General features: G+C 44.8%; 1 protein-coding gene across 2 annotated transcripts; it reads right to left on the bottom strand.

The window, feature by feature from the left end:
• Positions 1-5,105: 5,105 nt before the first annotated feature.
• Positions 5,106-15,485, bottom strand: LOC120883525 (zinc finger protein 501-like). 2 transcript variants are annotated; one of them, XM_040267558.1, is made up of 5 exons: positions 15,158-15,485; positions 14,140-14,228; positions 9,922-10,024; positions 9,057-9,143; positions 5,106-6,858 (listed from the first exon to the last, which is right to left on the bottom strand). In XM_040267558.1, exons 3-5 carry the CDS (start codon positions 10,016-10,018, stop codon positions 5,588-5,590), a joined length of 1,455 nt encoding a protein of 484 aa, XP_040123492.1. In that variant the 5' UTR covers positions 10,019-10,024; positions 14,140-14,228; positions 15,158-15,485; the 3' UTR covers positions 5,106-5,587. The 2 variants fall into 2 exon arrangements, with proteins under 2 accessions (XP_040123492.1, XP_040123491.1); XM_040267557.1 differs by lacking the exons at positions 14,140-14,228; positions 15,158-15,485 and having other exon boundaries at positions 9,922-11,652.
• Between the last annotated feature and the right edge of the window lie 381 nt (positions 15,486-15,866).

Below are 15,866 nucleotides of genomic sequence, written 5' to 3'. Positions count from 1 at the left end.
AGTCCATGGGGTCACAGAATCGGACACGATCAAGTGACTAAGAACAACAACCAAGCGTCGGACTGCATCACCCAGCGAGGCCAGGGCCCGAGTGTCCATGGCCAGACCTCTCCCCTGAGAGCAATTGTTTCTGTTCCTCCCTCCACTTGACTCATGTTCCTGAGACATGAGTCTACACCACCAGGAGGACTCAGGGCAGGCTCACGGGGATGCTGGGCTGGGTTTCTGTGGGAAGGCTTTGCTGGGGGCAGAACCATTCAGGTGCCTGTTTCCAGGCAAGGGGTCTTGGGCCTCCCTCCTACGCACAGCCAGAAGGAGCCTCAGCTCAAGGCACAGGGGCCTCACTCTTCCCCACTGAAACCCCAGGGCCAGAGCCATCTCCCCGCTGAGGTTGTGTTCTGCCCCCTCTCGGGGCCTCCAGCCGTTTCTATGGCAACAGCTTGACAGACCTGACTCTGTGGGAGCCTGGGTGATGAGCCACGAGCCACTGTTGGCCTGGAGAGGCCACAGGAGCAGAAAGCAGCAGCCCGCCCCAGCTGAACAAATGTGTGTACCGAACGGGAAAAGGACCATTTACAACCTCTGGGTGAGGGGGGGTGTGTGTGTGTGTAAAAAGCTGAAACAAAGAGCTAGAATTTAGAGTCCTTAACAGAAACCTTGGACAAAGCTGTGCTTCTAAAATCTAAAACCATAAGTCCCGAATGTGACTTGAAGTCGTCCCCAGAGAAAAGTGCATCTTTCAAACCCAATTAGTCCAACAGAGAACAGGACATCCCACATAATGAGGCAAGCTAGAATTATAGAGCTAAAAATAATTTCAGGTGTGTTTGGCCAAAAGCCCTTTCGGTCCACCAACCTTCGCTGAGTACCCATTGTGTACCTGCCACTGTGCTGAGAGCTGGAAGCACGGGTATGTGGAGGAATATTTCTGCAACTCTGTTCCCTGACGATACAGGGCGTGGAGGGAAGGGAGCAGGGAGGAGTTGTGCTCTGTGATGACGAGAATCAATTTTCTCGCTGCTGTTTCTCCATAGACAAGACTTCTAAAGAGACACACCACTTTATTCCTCTTTGAAGCAGACAGACTGAAAATCCTGTTGGCAAGCCCACAGGAAGCACTAACCTTGACAAGCATTGAAGTGGGGAGGCCACCCCAGTGTTTGGAAGGGATGAAAAGGCAAGTCCCGTCATAGGAACGCCAACTAAAGCCTTTCTCTTGTTGCTTTGGAGAGGCCCAGGCCTTGACCATGCACTTGGAGCCCAACTGCTGGGGCCACGCCCAGCTCCCCTCTTCCCAACACTGGGACATCACAAGGACTCCTTTTCATCTGTTTTGTAACCTGAAAGTTTGGTCTATGAATAGTCCCTCCCTCTGAAAGCAGAAATGATTTCATGTATATTCAGCACTTCCACAGTCCCTGCTGCATGGCAAACGCTCAACAAAGGTTGGTAATTACCAGTATAATGAGTCTGGGGCTCATTAATAAATTGAAAATCTCGGGGGCATGGCTCTGTGAAGGTAAATCGTTTTCCAGACTCCTCCGCAGGCTGGAAAAAGATGAAAGGCATTTTCTGCTGAGGCTGGTAAGTTAACTAGGTAATCGGGATGAGTAATGTCATCTGTCCCAAAGTGGACGATGATGATAACAAAACCTGTTCTAAGGTCCTTAGGGGCTCCGGAGACCACAGGCGTCTCCAGTGAGCTGACCTGTCCCAGCTCCAGACTGGTTGGTATGACACTGCCACCTGGTGAAGACAAAGGGAACTACAGGGAAGTTCCTAGAAGGACAGTGGTTTTAGTTTAGTGGCTGAGTGCTGTCCGACCGGTTTGCGACACCAGGTTCCTCTGTCTATGGGGTTTTCCAGGCAAGAATATTGGAGTGGGTTTCCAATTTCTCCTCCAGGGGATCTTCTTGACCCAGGGACTGAACCGGGTCTCTTCATTGCAGTTGGTCTCCTGAATTACAGGTGGATTCTTTACCACTGAGCCACCTAGGAAGCCCTTATACGTCTGTAGCTCATTCTTTTTATTGTTGAACAGTAGTCCATTGTGTGAATAAGCCTTAATTTAGTTTTCTATTGTACTGATGGTGACATTTGGGCTGTTTCCAGTTTTGAGTGCTAAAAATAACACTACTAGCAACAACCTTGTTGTGAGTGTTTTTGTGAACAAGTGTTTTCATTTCTCTTGGGTAAATATTCAGGAGTCAGATTTCCGGGTCAACGGGTAGGTACACGTTTAACTTTCTAAGAATCTGCTAAGCCATTTTTCCAAAGTGGTGGTAGCATTTTCACCTTCCCATCAACAGTATATGAGTTTCCTTTTATTTCTAGTTTGGAGAAGTCCAGTTCTATGTGAGCAGCAAAACAAGGAGAATGAGCATTCATGTAAACTATTACATTAAGGTTTGATGAGGCAGCTGTTCTTTTTAAAACTCCCTGCACAGACTTTCCTAGTGGTCCAGTGGTTAAGGATCTGCCTTCCAATGCAGGGGACATGGGTTCGATCCCTGGCCAGGAAACTAAGATCCCACATGCCATGGGGCAAATAAGCCTGCATATCGGAACTACAGAGCCCACAGGCCACAATTGTAGAGAAGCCTTCACTTCACAAGAAAGATCCCTTGTGCCGCAACTAAGACCCAACACAGCCAAAAACAGATAAGTAAATATTTTAAAAATAAAATCCCTACACAAATGGAAATGCTGGATTAAAACATCATAGGTCTGCTTATAAGAATGTAAGAGCTACCTTCAGACATCAAAACCAAAAGAAGAAGGACTCCTTACTAAAAGAAACCAAGGCTCTTTGGAGAAAGGCTGGTTTCTGATTTGGTACAAGGAAAGAAAAAAAAGTAAGCCTGGAACCCCTTCCATGTCAGACTAAGGACGGAGCAGCCAGCAAGAAAGATTCTCACTTTCCACATTTTATTATAACAAAATGATGGGAGATAATATTCCTAATACAGATAACAAAGAACTTATATCAAGAATACATATAAAGAACTTCCACAAATGAATCAGAATCTTCTTTAATGAACAAATGACTTAAACAGATGTAATAGGGAGGAAACTTTGTGTTCTATTATTAAGTCAATCACTAAAGGGATACTGCCTATAAATTAAATTACATATACTGGTCCACCTCTGAGAGGGGCTTCCCAGGTGCTCGGTGGTAAAGAATCCGCACGCCAATGCAGGAGGTGCACGTTCGACCCCTGGGTTGGGGAGACCCCTTGGAGAATGATACAGCAACCTACTCCAGTGTTCTTGCCCGGGAAATCCCACGGACAGAGGAGCCTGGCAGGGCTACAGTCCATGGGGTCAAAAAGGAGCTGGACTCGACTGAGTGACTAAACAACAGTCTCTGAGAACCCTGCCTCCCGGGTAATGAGTTTTCAGTGAAAATACCTTTGTTTAGCTCACAGTAAACATCCTGACCATACCCACCTGTGAATGGCTGCAGGCAGGAAGAAATTAACAGTCTGCACTGGAGTCTGGCCAGAATCAGGACTTTACATCCTCACCTATTAGTATAAAAGAAGCCTGAATTCTAACTCAGGGAAGATGGTTCTTTGGGACATTAGTCTACCATCTTCTTGGTCTGCTGGCTTTCTGAACAAGTCATTACTCCTTGTTCGAACAACTTGTCTCTCAATTTATTTTGGCAAGCCATAGTAGCTTGGACTTGGTAAGACAGTCACTTAAAAAAGAGATATCCAAATGTTCAATTAGCATTTGAAAAAGTGATCAGTATCATTAGTTATCAGAAAAATGAAAATTAAAACCACCACAAGAGACCACTGCACGTGAACCAGATTGTTAAAAAATTTAAAGACTAAAATTAGAGTGTAGACAAACTGGAATGCTCATGTTTTAATGACAGAGGTGTTTTAAATTGGTAAAAGTTGTCTGGAAACCATTTGACATTATCTTCTAAAGCTAAATATATGTCTGCTCCATGACTCAGGAATTTTCCTCCTAGGTATATGCTCAACAGAAAAGCATAGGCCTAACAGGAATGTTCATAGCAGTTATATTTATAATAGCCCCAAATTAGAAACAACTCGAATATCTGTCAACAGTAGAACGGATTGTAGTATATTCATACAATGGAATACTATACTGTCAGTGGAAAAGAACAAATTACTGGTGCATACAAGATAGCTGGGCCTCCCAGGTGGCACTCGTGGTAAAGAACCCGCCTGCCAATGCAGGAGACATAAGAGGTGCAGGTCCAATCCCTGGGTCGGGAAGATCCCCTGGAGGAGGGCATGGCAACCCACTCGAGTATTCTTGCCTGGAGAATCCCATGGACAGAGGACCCTGGCAGGCTACAGTCCATGGGGTCACTAAGAGTCTGACACGACTGAAGGGACTTAGCACCAATGCAGAATGTAATAACTGATTCGGGCAAGGATCTTCAATGGAGTCCAAAACACGAGGTGAACTTTTGTTGGGAAGTAATACGTTCAGGTGACTTATTAAGTCGAAAAGGAGAGATGATTAATTATAATGAGGGAATCTGGACAAACGTGAACAAAGTAATCAAACTTAGCATTAGGAACAGCAGGACAAACTGGCATTTTGAGTTTCTTGATATGATTTGAGGATTACACAAGTCAGGTAGCTTTCTTGCTAAAAATGCTTAATCTGGTTCTAATCATGAGAAAATAATCAGAAAATACAGACTGTGGGACATTCCACAAAATGACTGGCCTTGACTCCTCAAAATGTTAATGTCATGAAAGACAAAAAGAGGTTGAAAGATCATTCTAGACTGAAGCTGCCTACAGAGGTAGGGCAAAGAAAATGCAATGTGTTATCATCGATTGAAAATGGATGGTGGAGCTGTAAATGACATTTTGGGATAACTGTGGATGAAATAAAACTGACTATATATTAGATAGGGCTTCCCAGGTGGCTCAGTGGTAAAGAATCTGCCTCCCAATGCAAGAGATAGTTTGATCCCTGGGTTGGGAAGATTCCCTGGAGAAGGAAATGGCAACCCACTCCAGTCTTCTTGCCTGGGAAGTCCCACGGGCAGAGGAGCCTGGTGGGCTACAGTTCAAGGGGTTGCAAAGAGTTAGACACGACTTAGCAACTGAGCACACACTTAATTCTTGTATTTAAGACCAAGGACAACGTCTCTTCCACCACCACTCTCAACTCTGGACAGCCAATGCAAATTGCCAACCTCTGATTTCTATTCAATTTGCCTAAAAGGACCATTTATCCCTTTAAAATGTCATCCCCTTAGTATTATGAGACCATCTAGCCCAGTCAAGATGACCTCTTTCCATCATGGCACACCCTGTTTCTTGTGCAAGGATTTGGTAGCTTACATACACATCAGGGTGTTGGAAATAATTTTCCTCTCTCCCTAGGGAAATTCAGTGTTCTCTGTCAGGATATTTTTTAAAAACGCAAAACCCTTTTCTCACATTCTGAGTAAGCTATGTCCCATATCACCAATGACTTCTCAATTAAATCTGTTGTAACATATTCTTAATTCCTTTGTAGCCCTCACAGCATTATAGTAATTGTTCAGTAAGGATGTTCTGAATGTATTGCATCTACATTGCTTTTATCCAGTATCAATTCTCTTTTGCTGGTTGAAGGCTGAATGCTCACTAAAGGCTTTTCCATATTCCCTGACTTTCCCTCCAGAATGAGTTTTCTGATGTTGAGAAAGGGATGAACTCTGGCTGAAAGCCTTTCCACATTCCTTACACCTATAGGGTTTTTCTCCAGTGTGAGTTTTCTGATGCTTTGTAAGAGATGAGCTCTGGCTGAAGGCTTTTCCACAGTCCTTACACTTGTAAGGTTTCTCTCCAGTGTGTGTTCTCTGATGACGGATAAGGGCTGAACGGTCACTGAAGGCTTTGGCACAGTCGTTGCACTTGTAGGGTTTCTCCCCAGTGTGAGTTCTCTGGTGCTGAGTCAGGGCTGAGCAGTAGCCAAAGGCCTTCCCACATTCGTTACACTCATAAGGCCTCTCCCCGGTATGAGTTCTCTGGTGCTGAATGAGGCCTGAGCGATCACTGAAAGCTTTTCCACACTCATTACATTTATAGGGTTTCTCTCCAGTGTGGATGACCTGATGCTGGGTAAGGAATGTGCTTTGGCTGAAGGCCTTCCCACATTCATTACACTCGTAAGGTTTCTCTCCAGTATGGATTCGCTGATGCTGAGTGAGGTATGAACTCTGATTGAAGGCCTTCCCGCATTCGTTGCATTCGTAAGGTTTCTCCCCAGTATGAATTATATGATGCCTAATAAGGGCTGAGCGGTGACTGAAGGCTTTCCCACATTCGTGACATCTGTAAGGTTTCTCTCCTGTGTGAATCCTCTGGTGCAGAGTCAAGTGTATGCTCTGACTGAAGGCTTTCCCACATTCATTACATTCATAGGGTTTTTCTCCTGTGTGAATTCGCTGATGCAAGACAAAAGCTGAGTAATAACTAAAGGCCTTCTCACACTCATTACACTTCCAAGGTTTCTTTCCTGCACAGATTTTTTCATGTTTCATTAGATCTGAATTTTGCCTCAAGTTCTTTTTAAATGAATCACGGCTGTGTCGTCTCTCTCCTTGCTGCTGGACCAGTAATGACCTCCGACTAAAATTTCTTCCAAATTCATCACACTGGTAGCTTCTCTCCCCAGAAGGTTTCGTCTGAGGGCCAACCTCTTGTATTAAATGTTTCTCATGGTTTTCCTGCTGATTCTTTAAAGAATCTTCACATTCACTGGAACTTTCCTTTGGAAATCTCTCTACTAACACCCCAGGGGTTGATTCTTCTTCAGAAATATCCTGCTCTGGGCTTACCTCCTTGCTCTCTGGTCCTGTACCCCAGTCTGAAATAAACAAAACTACAATGTTATCATTTCTTACACTGGGAGAAAAATAATTGCTGTGAAAGGAAAATAATGAAGCAAACAAAAAATGCTTACAGGGAACAGAGGAGCTTGGAAGTTCTCACAAATAGCCTTGCAATCTTGAGAGAGTATGAGAAAAGAAAGATGACTGGGCAAAGGGGTGCAGAAGCATAAAGGGAGAGGTGAGCAGTTACTCAACAGTCCTGTGTCTAGCAGAGGAGGAAATGAGAAAGAGTAATAGAACAGAACGAAACAGAGGTGACGTGGAAAACAGCAGATAACAAACCTGGTCTGGTGGAGACTGGGCTGGGATCAGAGAGGGATGGTCTTCCAGGGACTGCCCACTGTCACAACCTTATCAGAGCATCACGTTCTGAGAATGTCCATTGTCAGCTGACCTTCCCACCAATCTTTTCTTGTTCTAGTATGTCCCAATCACTGCTAGCAGACTGAACTTCTAAAACCATACCTCTTAACACAAAAATCTTTGTTGGTTCCACTGTCTCAGAGTGTGACACAAATCCTAGAAGCTAGCATTCAAGGCAGTCCAGATCTACAAATTAAATTAGTAATTGAAAGGCAACTTAGCAGCTCTGATCACTCCACACTGAAAACACTTGAAAGAGTAAGCCAGAGCCAAGTTTTTTCAAAAAACGAGCAGTGTGTGGGGAGGAGAAGTTCAAACCCCTCACAGACTCAGATTAGTCCAGACTGAGCCTCAAATTCTAGACTTCTTAGTAACAGTTTGGGGGAGGGGACGGGGAAAGCTGCGCCGCTAGCAATGTTTAAACATTCCAGGCTTAAATGGTCATCAGTATCCATTCCAACCAAGACTTTACATGACATAAATCAATAAAATACAATGTTCTCAATGACATATAATCAGGGAAGTGCTGGGATTTTTAAGGACAAGTAGGTAGAAACAGGTTAAAGGCAAACAGACTTTCAGCTAAGGGGAGTGGAAGAACCAAAGCCCCAAACATTCATAGAGAACACATGGTTAGTACAGGGTAGTCAGAGACTTGCCTGTCTGGTGTTAAGGGTTCAAGTTGAAGAGAGAAGGTACAATGACTAGGCAGGTAGATTAGCAAAGGTCTTGAGGGCAGGAAGAGGAATACAGAACTGGAAGAGTTAAGTAGCTCACAGTGGGGAATCTGGCAGTAATATGCTGCCTAAGTAGACAAGGATAAGAAAATAAAATTAAAAATTAAGGAAAGTATAATTAGCTGGTGGTCTATAACAGCATCCAGTTTGATAGAAGAGACAGGCTCAAATCTTTTAAACAGTTAGCAGGACTTAATCCTTAGTTATCATCTGCTTAGCATATAGCCAGGTACTGTTCTAAGCATTTCCCTTAGACTATTTCATTTGATTCTCACAACTACCCTATGAGTTAAGAGCTATTGTTATCTGCATTACATAGTCCCCATTTTACTGTTGGGAAATTTGAGTCACAGAATGGATAATTCCCAGATGGCTCAGATGGCAAAGAATCTACTTGCCAACGCAGGAGACATGGGTTCAGTCCCTTGGTTGGAAAGATCCCCTGGAGAAGGAAATGGCAACCCACTCCAGTATTCTTGTCCAGAAATCTCCCATGGACAGAGAAGCCTGGCAGGCTATAGTCCATGGGTAGCAAAAGAGCTCAGTACAACCTATTGACTAAACAAACAAATGGATAACTCACCTGTTGAGGTTAGAGCTGATGAGTAGTTCAAATTGGCTTTGAACCCAGGAAAAGTGGTTCCAAAGTCTGCACTCTTAACCACTATGCTATGCTGCCCCCATTTAGATAGACAGTAAGGCAAGGGAAAACTCAGAGACCAATTTATGGTCACTGGTCTGAGACAAAAAGTCAACTTATCCTGAAGAGATATTAATAAAATAGCACATATTAAAAAGCCTGGTTTAGAGCCTTGTACCCAAATTATTAATAAATATTTAAGAGTTGATTTCACTTCACCTTATTTGGAGAAGAGAACTAATTTGAAAGGATGGAAAGTATTTGTTTTCCAAAAAATAAACCTATGATTTTATAACAGATCATCATCCATAGAGATACAATGAGGCCCAGGAGAATGGCACTTTAACCTTTCCTTGGGTCTAGCAAAATCAAGCATTTCTAAGATGCTGTTCCCATCTGGGTTTTCTGTTCATGGTTTCCAACAGTCACTCACCTGGATTAGCTGCTTTTGAGACTTTTCTTTCCAGCGCCTCCCCACTCTCCAACTGAGAGATTACATCAGGCTTGGAAATTGGAAGCCCTGTTTACAGGGAAAGAAAAAGGAGTCTCAGTATATATGTTCAGTGTTAGCGACTTGCTTGTCAGAGAGAACAGGATAAGACAGGATTTCTCTGAAGAAGTTAGGAAGATTGATATGGGGTCTACTTGAGTTCAGAACCAGTGAATCACTTGTTTTCACCTCTCCCTATTAAAAGAATAAGCACCCATTTCCTTTTTTTTCCCCTTTAGCCACAGATTTATTATTTGAATATTTGCAACTATTATTCTATACAAATTTCTTATAAAATTCTCTATTCCATATTACTAGGTCACTTCACTCTCCATTTTATGTACCATTTTCATGAAGAAATACTTCCCAATTCACAATCTGCTTGATAATATTTGCTGTTGTTTAGTTGCCAAGTGTCCAACTCTTTGCGACCCCATAGACTATAGCCCACCAGGCTCCTGTGTCAATGGGATTTCCCAGGCAAGAATACTGGAGTGGGTTGCCATTCCTTCTCCACACCCATTTCTTAAGAGGTATTTCTCCTAGAACTTTGTCTCAGCATCCTCAGTCAAGAAATAGGGAAGAAGGATGGCTACTGCCTTGGCAAATACAATTTTTAAAAGGTGTTCATTTCTGATTCTAGAAGCGTTAAGCTTGTGTTTAGAAACAAAGAGTAGCAGATACCTGCCTTACACCAGGATTAGGAATCATTGCATCTAAGAACCTCAGAGCTCCTAGGAACTGAGGAAGCCAAGGTACCACACTGGGTAATTTCACAGGGTGGGGGTGGGGTGGGAGTGCTGCTTACCGAGCAAGACCAGATTTCTAGGCTTCTCAGGCTCGCCTCCCTGCGGAGGGTTCAGCTGTTCCCACTGGGTGAGAGCCTCGGCCATGTCCCTGATCATCGATCCCTGAAAACCAACCACATCAGTGCTCACCAAGGGACCTCCTACCAGAAGCCTCTGGGTAGGACTCAAGAAGATAGCATAGGAGAAGGAAGACAGGGAGAATATGAAGGTTAGGCAAAATGACCTCTACCATTGCAACACTGATGTATTTACAACCACAGATTCGTTCCTGACCTCCATGCACCAGAATCGAATATAACCTGCAGCTGGGAAGGAACATCTTCAGGGTAAAATCCGAGGATACCAAGTTCCTAGTTTATGTATCGACAAGTTAAATGATAGAACTATAGAAATCCTTACTATGTAGACGTGGGAGAATAGAGGAAATATAATTATAAATTAAGCACTTTCTTTATGGTAGGGTTTAAAAACACAAGAGCTTCAATAAATAGGAATTACTTTTCCTTCTAGTTTTCCTTTGACAATATAATCAGTCCAATATATTAAAAAAAAATTAGGATGCTTGCTACACGTGTCACAGTATATAGATTTATTTGTAAAACAGCATTTTAAGCCCCAATTATTATGAGTTCCCAGTGTTTTTGCCATTTCTCCCCAATCAGTCTGACTACTCTACCACCCAGCCCCACCATCTATTCTCTATCCCATCTCACTCCACTCCTCCTGTATTCTCTGTGCTCCAGCTGGTGGCTGCCTGAAATGTGGACCACAGCTACTTCTGCCCCTTTATACACGTTGCTTCCTGTTCCTGAAAGTGCCCCCTTTGCCCCATACTTTCAGCTGTTTTTTTAAAAAACTGCATTTATTTTAAAAATTTTTTGGCTATGCCATGTGGCATCGGGGATCTTAGTTTCCATACCAGGGACTGAACCTGTGCCCCTTGCTTTGGAAGCATGGAGTCTTAACCGCTGGATCACCAGGGAAGTCCCCCTTTCAGCTATTTTGATACTCCTCACACTTTGGCTCTCAGCTCAGGGAAGCCTTCCCTGACTCTCTAGGTTGCAGCACCATGGGTTTTCCCTTTTCCTGCGTTAAGCACATGGTGAGAGGACTCTGTGATGAACATCTGTCTGTCCCATTAGACACTAATCTCCACAGGAGTGGAGACCAGGTTTAATTTGGCTCAATGAAGCAGCCCTAGTCTTTGGCACAGAGCAGGAACACTGTAAATTATCTGTCAGGGAGTTGAAAGGAGGAACATTTGAACAAGAATGAACAGAAACAAGTTTAAATGGGGTGTTCTATGAAAGTGTGCATGGGGACAGAGGTGGGAGGGGAACGGAAGTTTATCAAATGTTGCAAACACTGCAGAAATGTTTACTTTACCTTCCCTTGACCTAGATGACAGGCAAAAAGTTTAGATTGTTCACTCAAATGTAGGGAGAGTGAGCAGGGTAGGTAATGTTCCTTTGAACCTGAATCTGTTCATGAACGACAAATGTCTCATAATTTTTCTAATTCTATTAAAATTTTTTTCTATACAACTTCAAGTTAAAGGAGACACACTGAAACAGACCAATCCCTGGGATGCTAGCAAATGAACCAGTTATGGGTTTGTTTGAAACACCCCTTTTGCCATAGCCCCTTGAATATAAATGTATTGGACTGGCTAAAAAGTTTGTTCAGTGTGTATATATTAAAAAAATTAAGATGTTTGCTACACATACAGATTTATTTATAAAACAGCATTTTAAGCCCCAATTATGACTACACACACACACACATATGTATATATATCCTCCAAAAACAACTGGTAAAGTAATTCACATAATGAAATAAAGTTAAAAGAACTACCTACTTGAATATTCTCTGCTCAAAATAAGTTAACTATTTTTCTAACACTATTTTCTAACTATGAAATTACTTCCCATTTTAAGTTAGGGTCCCTTAAGGTCATATGCTTCAGGCGTGTTCAGCACAGGCAATATAATTCATACCGTGTCTTTTCTTTACAAGCAAGGTAGCAGGGACAGACTACCTAGCACTTCCTTACAGGCTTTAGTTCTGAGAAAACCTCAGCAATCAAACTCATTTTTGGAGGGAAGTGCTGCTCAGTGTGTGTGTGTGGGGCCTGGAGGGTGAGTAAACCGACCACGCACTGTCCAGTAGACAGCAGATCTCCCCGCTTCCCTCTGAAAGCTGTTGCTGCTCAGTCTCTCAGTTGTGTCGGGCCCTTTGCAACCCCATGGACCGCACACGCCAGGCTTCCCTGTGCTTCACAGTCTCCTGGAGTTTGCTCAAACTCATGTCCACTGAACTGGTGATGCCACCCAAACATCTCATCCTGTCACCTACTTCTCCTCCTCTGACAGACATCTACCCATTCAGGTCCGAATCAGTACTGGTGTTTCCTCCCAGAGTTTTGCATAAATCGTCAGCACCTGCATGCTGTGAGGCGGGGATGAGGATGACGGGCAGTCCCCGTGCCTCTACCGCAAGGTGTGCTGTTCTCCCAGGGTCCTGCACCAGATGCTACAGGGCACCTTGACTCATCTTCTCTGTTTAATCAGTCATGGCATGTTTTGTCTTGCTGGGACTCTAAAAACTTTCATAGAGCCTTATCTGTCTTTGGAATAAGATCCTGTGTGAGATTTCCCTGGTGGTTAGGAAGGGTGGTTAACCCTTTCCAGTGGTTAAGAATTTGCCTGCCAATGCAGGGGACACGGATTTGATACCTGATTCAGGAAGAGTCCACACAGCAAGGAGCAGCTAAGCCCGTGCACCACCACTACCGAGCCCCTGAGCCATGACTACTGAGGCCCGCACACCTAGAGCCCATGCTCTGCAACAAGAGCAGCCGCCACGATGAGAAGCCCGTGTGCCACAACAAAGAGTGGCCTCCACTGTGGCAACCAGAGAAGGCCCGAGCGCAGCAACAAAGACCCAGCACAACCGACCATAAATTTCAAAAAATAAATAAAAAGTTAAAAAAAGATCCTGTGTAGACTTTCCTGTGGTCTGGCTACAGCAGGCATATGCTTTTCTCACCACACTCCATCCAGCTTACTCCACAGTAACACACATTTCCTCTGAAAATCTCTGACCGTCTCATCACCTGGAGACTTTTATCCAAAGCTGTTCTCTCTCTTGGAATATTCCTATATTCTATTTTCCAATTATGTACTCTCTCTTGTCTTTCAAAATGCAGCTTTTATGCCAGCACTTCCCCCCCCAAATACTCTAGAGCATGGAAAACCTCTTCAAGGCCTATGATGACTTGTCTGTACTAGTAATTTATTTCTTTTTTTTGATTTTGAAAAGTTTCTTTATTTAAAAATCTTACTATCTTACAGTCAAGAATTAAATCCTTGTACACAACTTATGAAAGGAAATGATGTTCTTTTGGTGGCCACCACTCTTGCAAGGCAATGTATAGTCTGTGGTCAGAAGTGAAATTTTTTGTAATTGATTAATTTATTTTTAACTGGAGCATAATGCTTTGTTGTACTAGTAATTTCAGTATTTAAAATTTTCTGCATTTAGAAAAATAAATATTTCTTCTTGCTGTTTAATTATTTTTTAAAAAATATTTATTTATTTTTTAGGGGTGCTAGGTGTTTGTTGCTGCATGCAGGCTTTCTCTAATTGTGTCAAGCGAGGGGTACTCTCTAGTTGCAGTGTGAGGGCTTCTCATTGTGGTCATTTCTCTTGTTGCAGAGCACAGGCTCCAGGGTGTGCAGGCTTTGGTAGTTGTGGCACATGGGCTCATTAGTTGCAGTGCAAGGGCTTAGTTGCCCCAAGGCACGTGGGATCTTCCCTGACCACAGATTCAACTAGTGTCCCTTGTATCCCAAGGTGGATTCTTACCCATTGGACCACCAGGGAAGCCCCTGTTTAACTGTCTTCCTTATCTATACCTTGTTTCCTCAGTAAACTTCAGGAGGCAGAGGCAACTGGCTTTTATTCCTTTGCATCTCACCAGCAGGCCAATTACAGCACAGAAGAGCGTGTGCACACCTAGTACTAAGCAGACAGAGAAGTCACGCCAGGAGGGAAAGTTCTGCATAAGACAGGAGCAATTACTATCAGGTTCATCACTCATCAGTTTATCAGGATGAAGCCAGTGGGCTAGGAATCAGGGCTGAGCAAATCCATAACAATGCTGGAAATCATATTCATGTCCCGAGAACAGAAAAAAATAAGAAATTTAAACCCACCTGGGATGCCCGGGTCAGCAGCACAGTGGTCAGGCCATTTTCTTTGGGGTTTCCAGCCTGAGGAAGGTCTGAATCCTCAGAAAGTGACCCTATAAATAGAAACAGGAACCAGGGTGACTACTCTTGTTTGCAGTAAACTCCCAGAAACTGCCAGACACAACTACTTGTTACCTAGGAAGAATCAACACAGGGAACCAACGGACAATTCCACAACATCTCTGAAGCAAGACAGCCATGACCATGGAATTTCCTACCGCTGCTGCTGCTGCTGCTGCTAAGTCGCTTCAGCCGTGTCCGACTCTGTGCGAACCCACAGACAGCAGCCCACCAGGCTCCCCCGTCCCTGGGATTCTCCAGGCAAGAACACTGGAGTGGGTTGCCATTTCCTTCTCCAATGCATGAAACCGCTACTCTGGGTTTAAATTCCAGCAGAACATTGCTGTAAGATCCTGGACACTTAAAGACATATTTATTTATATATCTTATCTGCTGAGTGACAGTCAAAATAAACGCGGAGTCCCGCTTATGTCAATCCCTGCCTCACTTAATGAGTCATTCCTGTTCTATCCCAGGTTTACAGGATGAAAGACTAGTTAAATTCTTTTTGAATACTGGCTTTCTCAGAAAAGCAATGGGCCATGTGGGAAAAAAAATCCAGGGCACTAAACAAATCCTGTGACTTCTCAAATCCTCACTTTCCCCATCTGCCAAATGGGTCCGTTTGGATATTCTCCTTCCTCTACAATAGCCTTACGGGGCTCCTGTGAGAACAAATGTCATTATCAAAAAGCCAAATGTTCAGATCTGTCGATTTCGTGGGCAAAGAAGGCATACATCAACTTAGAGACGGCAGGGCACCCGAAAGACCGGCAGGGCAATGCAGGTCGGGGCCTTAAACCCCAAAGTGAGATCAACTCGTAGGAGACATTCTGTGTGTTCTTACTGAGCCTGCCCCAGCCAGAGGGCAGCCTTTCTCCCTTTTTCTCTCCAGCAGGCGGCATCCCTCTGAAATCCTCACCTCTGCCCTTCGGCTCCACGGTGACTCCCTCCACGCTAGCGCTGGTGACGACTGCGGGAAAAGGGAGCGGGGAAGCCGCGAGGGGCCTGGGGTCCACCGCGCCGGTCCACCTAGAGGCCCGGGAACGCTCGCGCGACCCTCGCTGGGCAGCTCGGCGCCCTCCACCCCGGGGCCTTCCCCGGCCCTCCTTCGGGGCACTCAGACTCAAGAGAACACGCACTCAGTCCTCCTGGACCCCAGGCTCGACCTCATGAACAACACTGAGTAAGCTCGGCGGGCGACAAAGGCATCTAGGAGCCTGCGGGGCTGAGTCGCGCCGTCCCGAACTCGCTGCTGAACTACAATTCCCAGAATCCTCCGCAGGGCGCGGCGCGCATTACCGGATGCTGCTTCCCAGAGGACCCCGCGGGCCGCTGGCCAGGCTACGTTCTGCGCTCGGGGCTGGGCATCCGTGGAACCTCGCGGCTGTGCTGGGTCTCTAGAGGTGCTCAGCCCCTCGGAGAGCTCCTTCCTGGACGCCACAGGGGCCGCCGCTTCCTCAGTGTCTACTCTGGGCTCCGACCCCGGAGGACGTGCTCTGCCGAGCCAAAACCCGCCTCGAGAGGGACATTCGCTCCGCAACTGTAACTGGCAGAGGGCGCCACCCGCCCACCAGCATTTCTCTCTGGCCGCTGTGCTCCCTCGGAGGGTAGGCGCCCGCATTCCAACG

This window comes from Oryx dammah, unplaced genomic scaffold, assembly GCF_014754425.2.
Source record: "Oryx dammah isolate SB20612 unplaced genomic scaffold, SCBI_Odam_1.1 HiC_scaffold_25, whole genome shotgun sequence".
Taxonomy (NCBI): domain Eukaryota; kingdom Metazoa; phylum Chordata; class Mammalia; order Artiodactyla; family Bovidae; genus Oryx; species Oryx dammah.
This window is presented reverse-complemented; position numbering and strand designations above follow the sequence as displayed.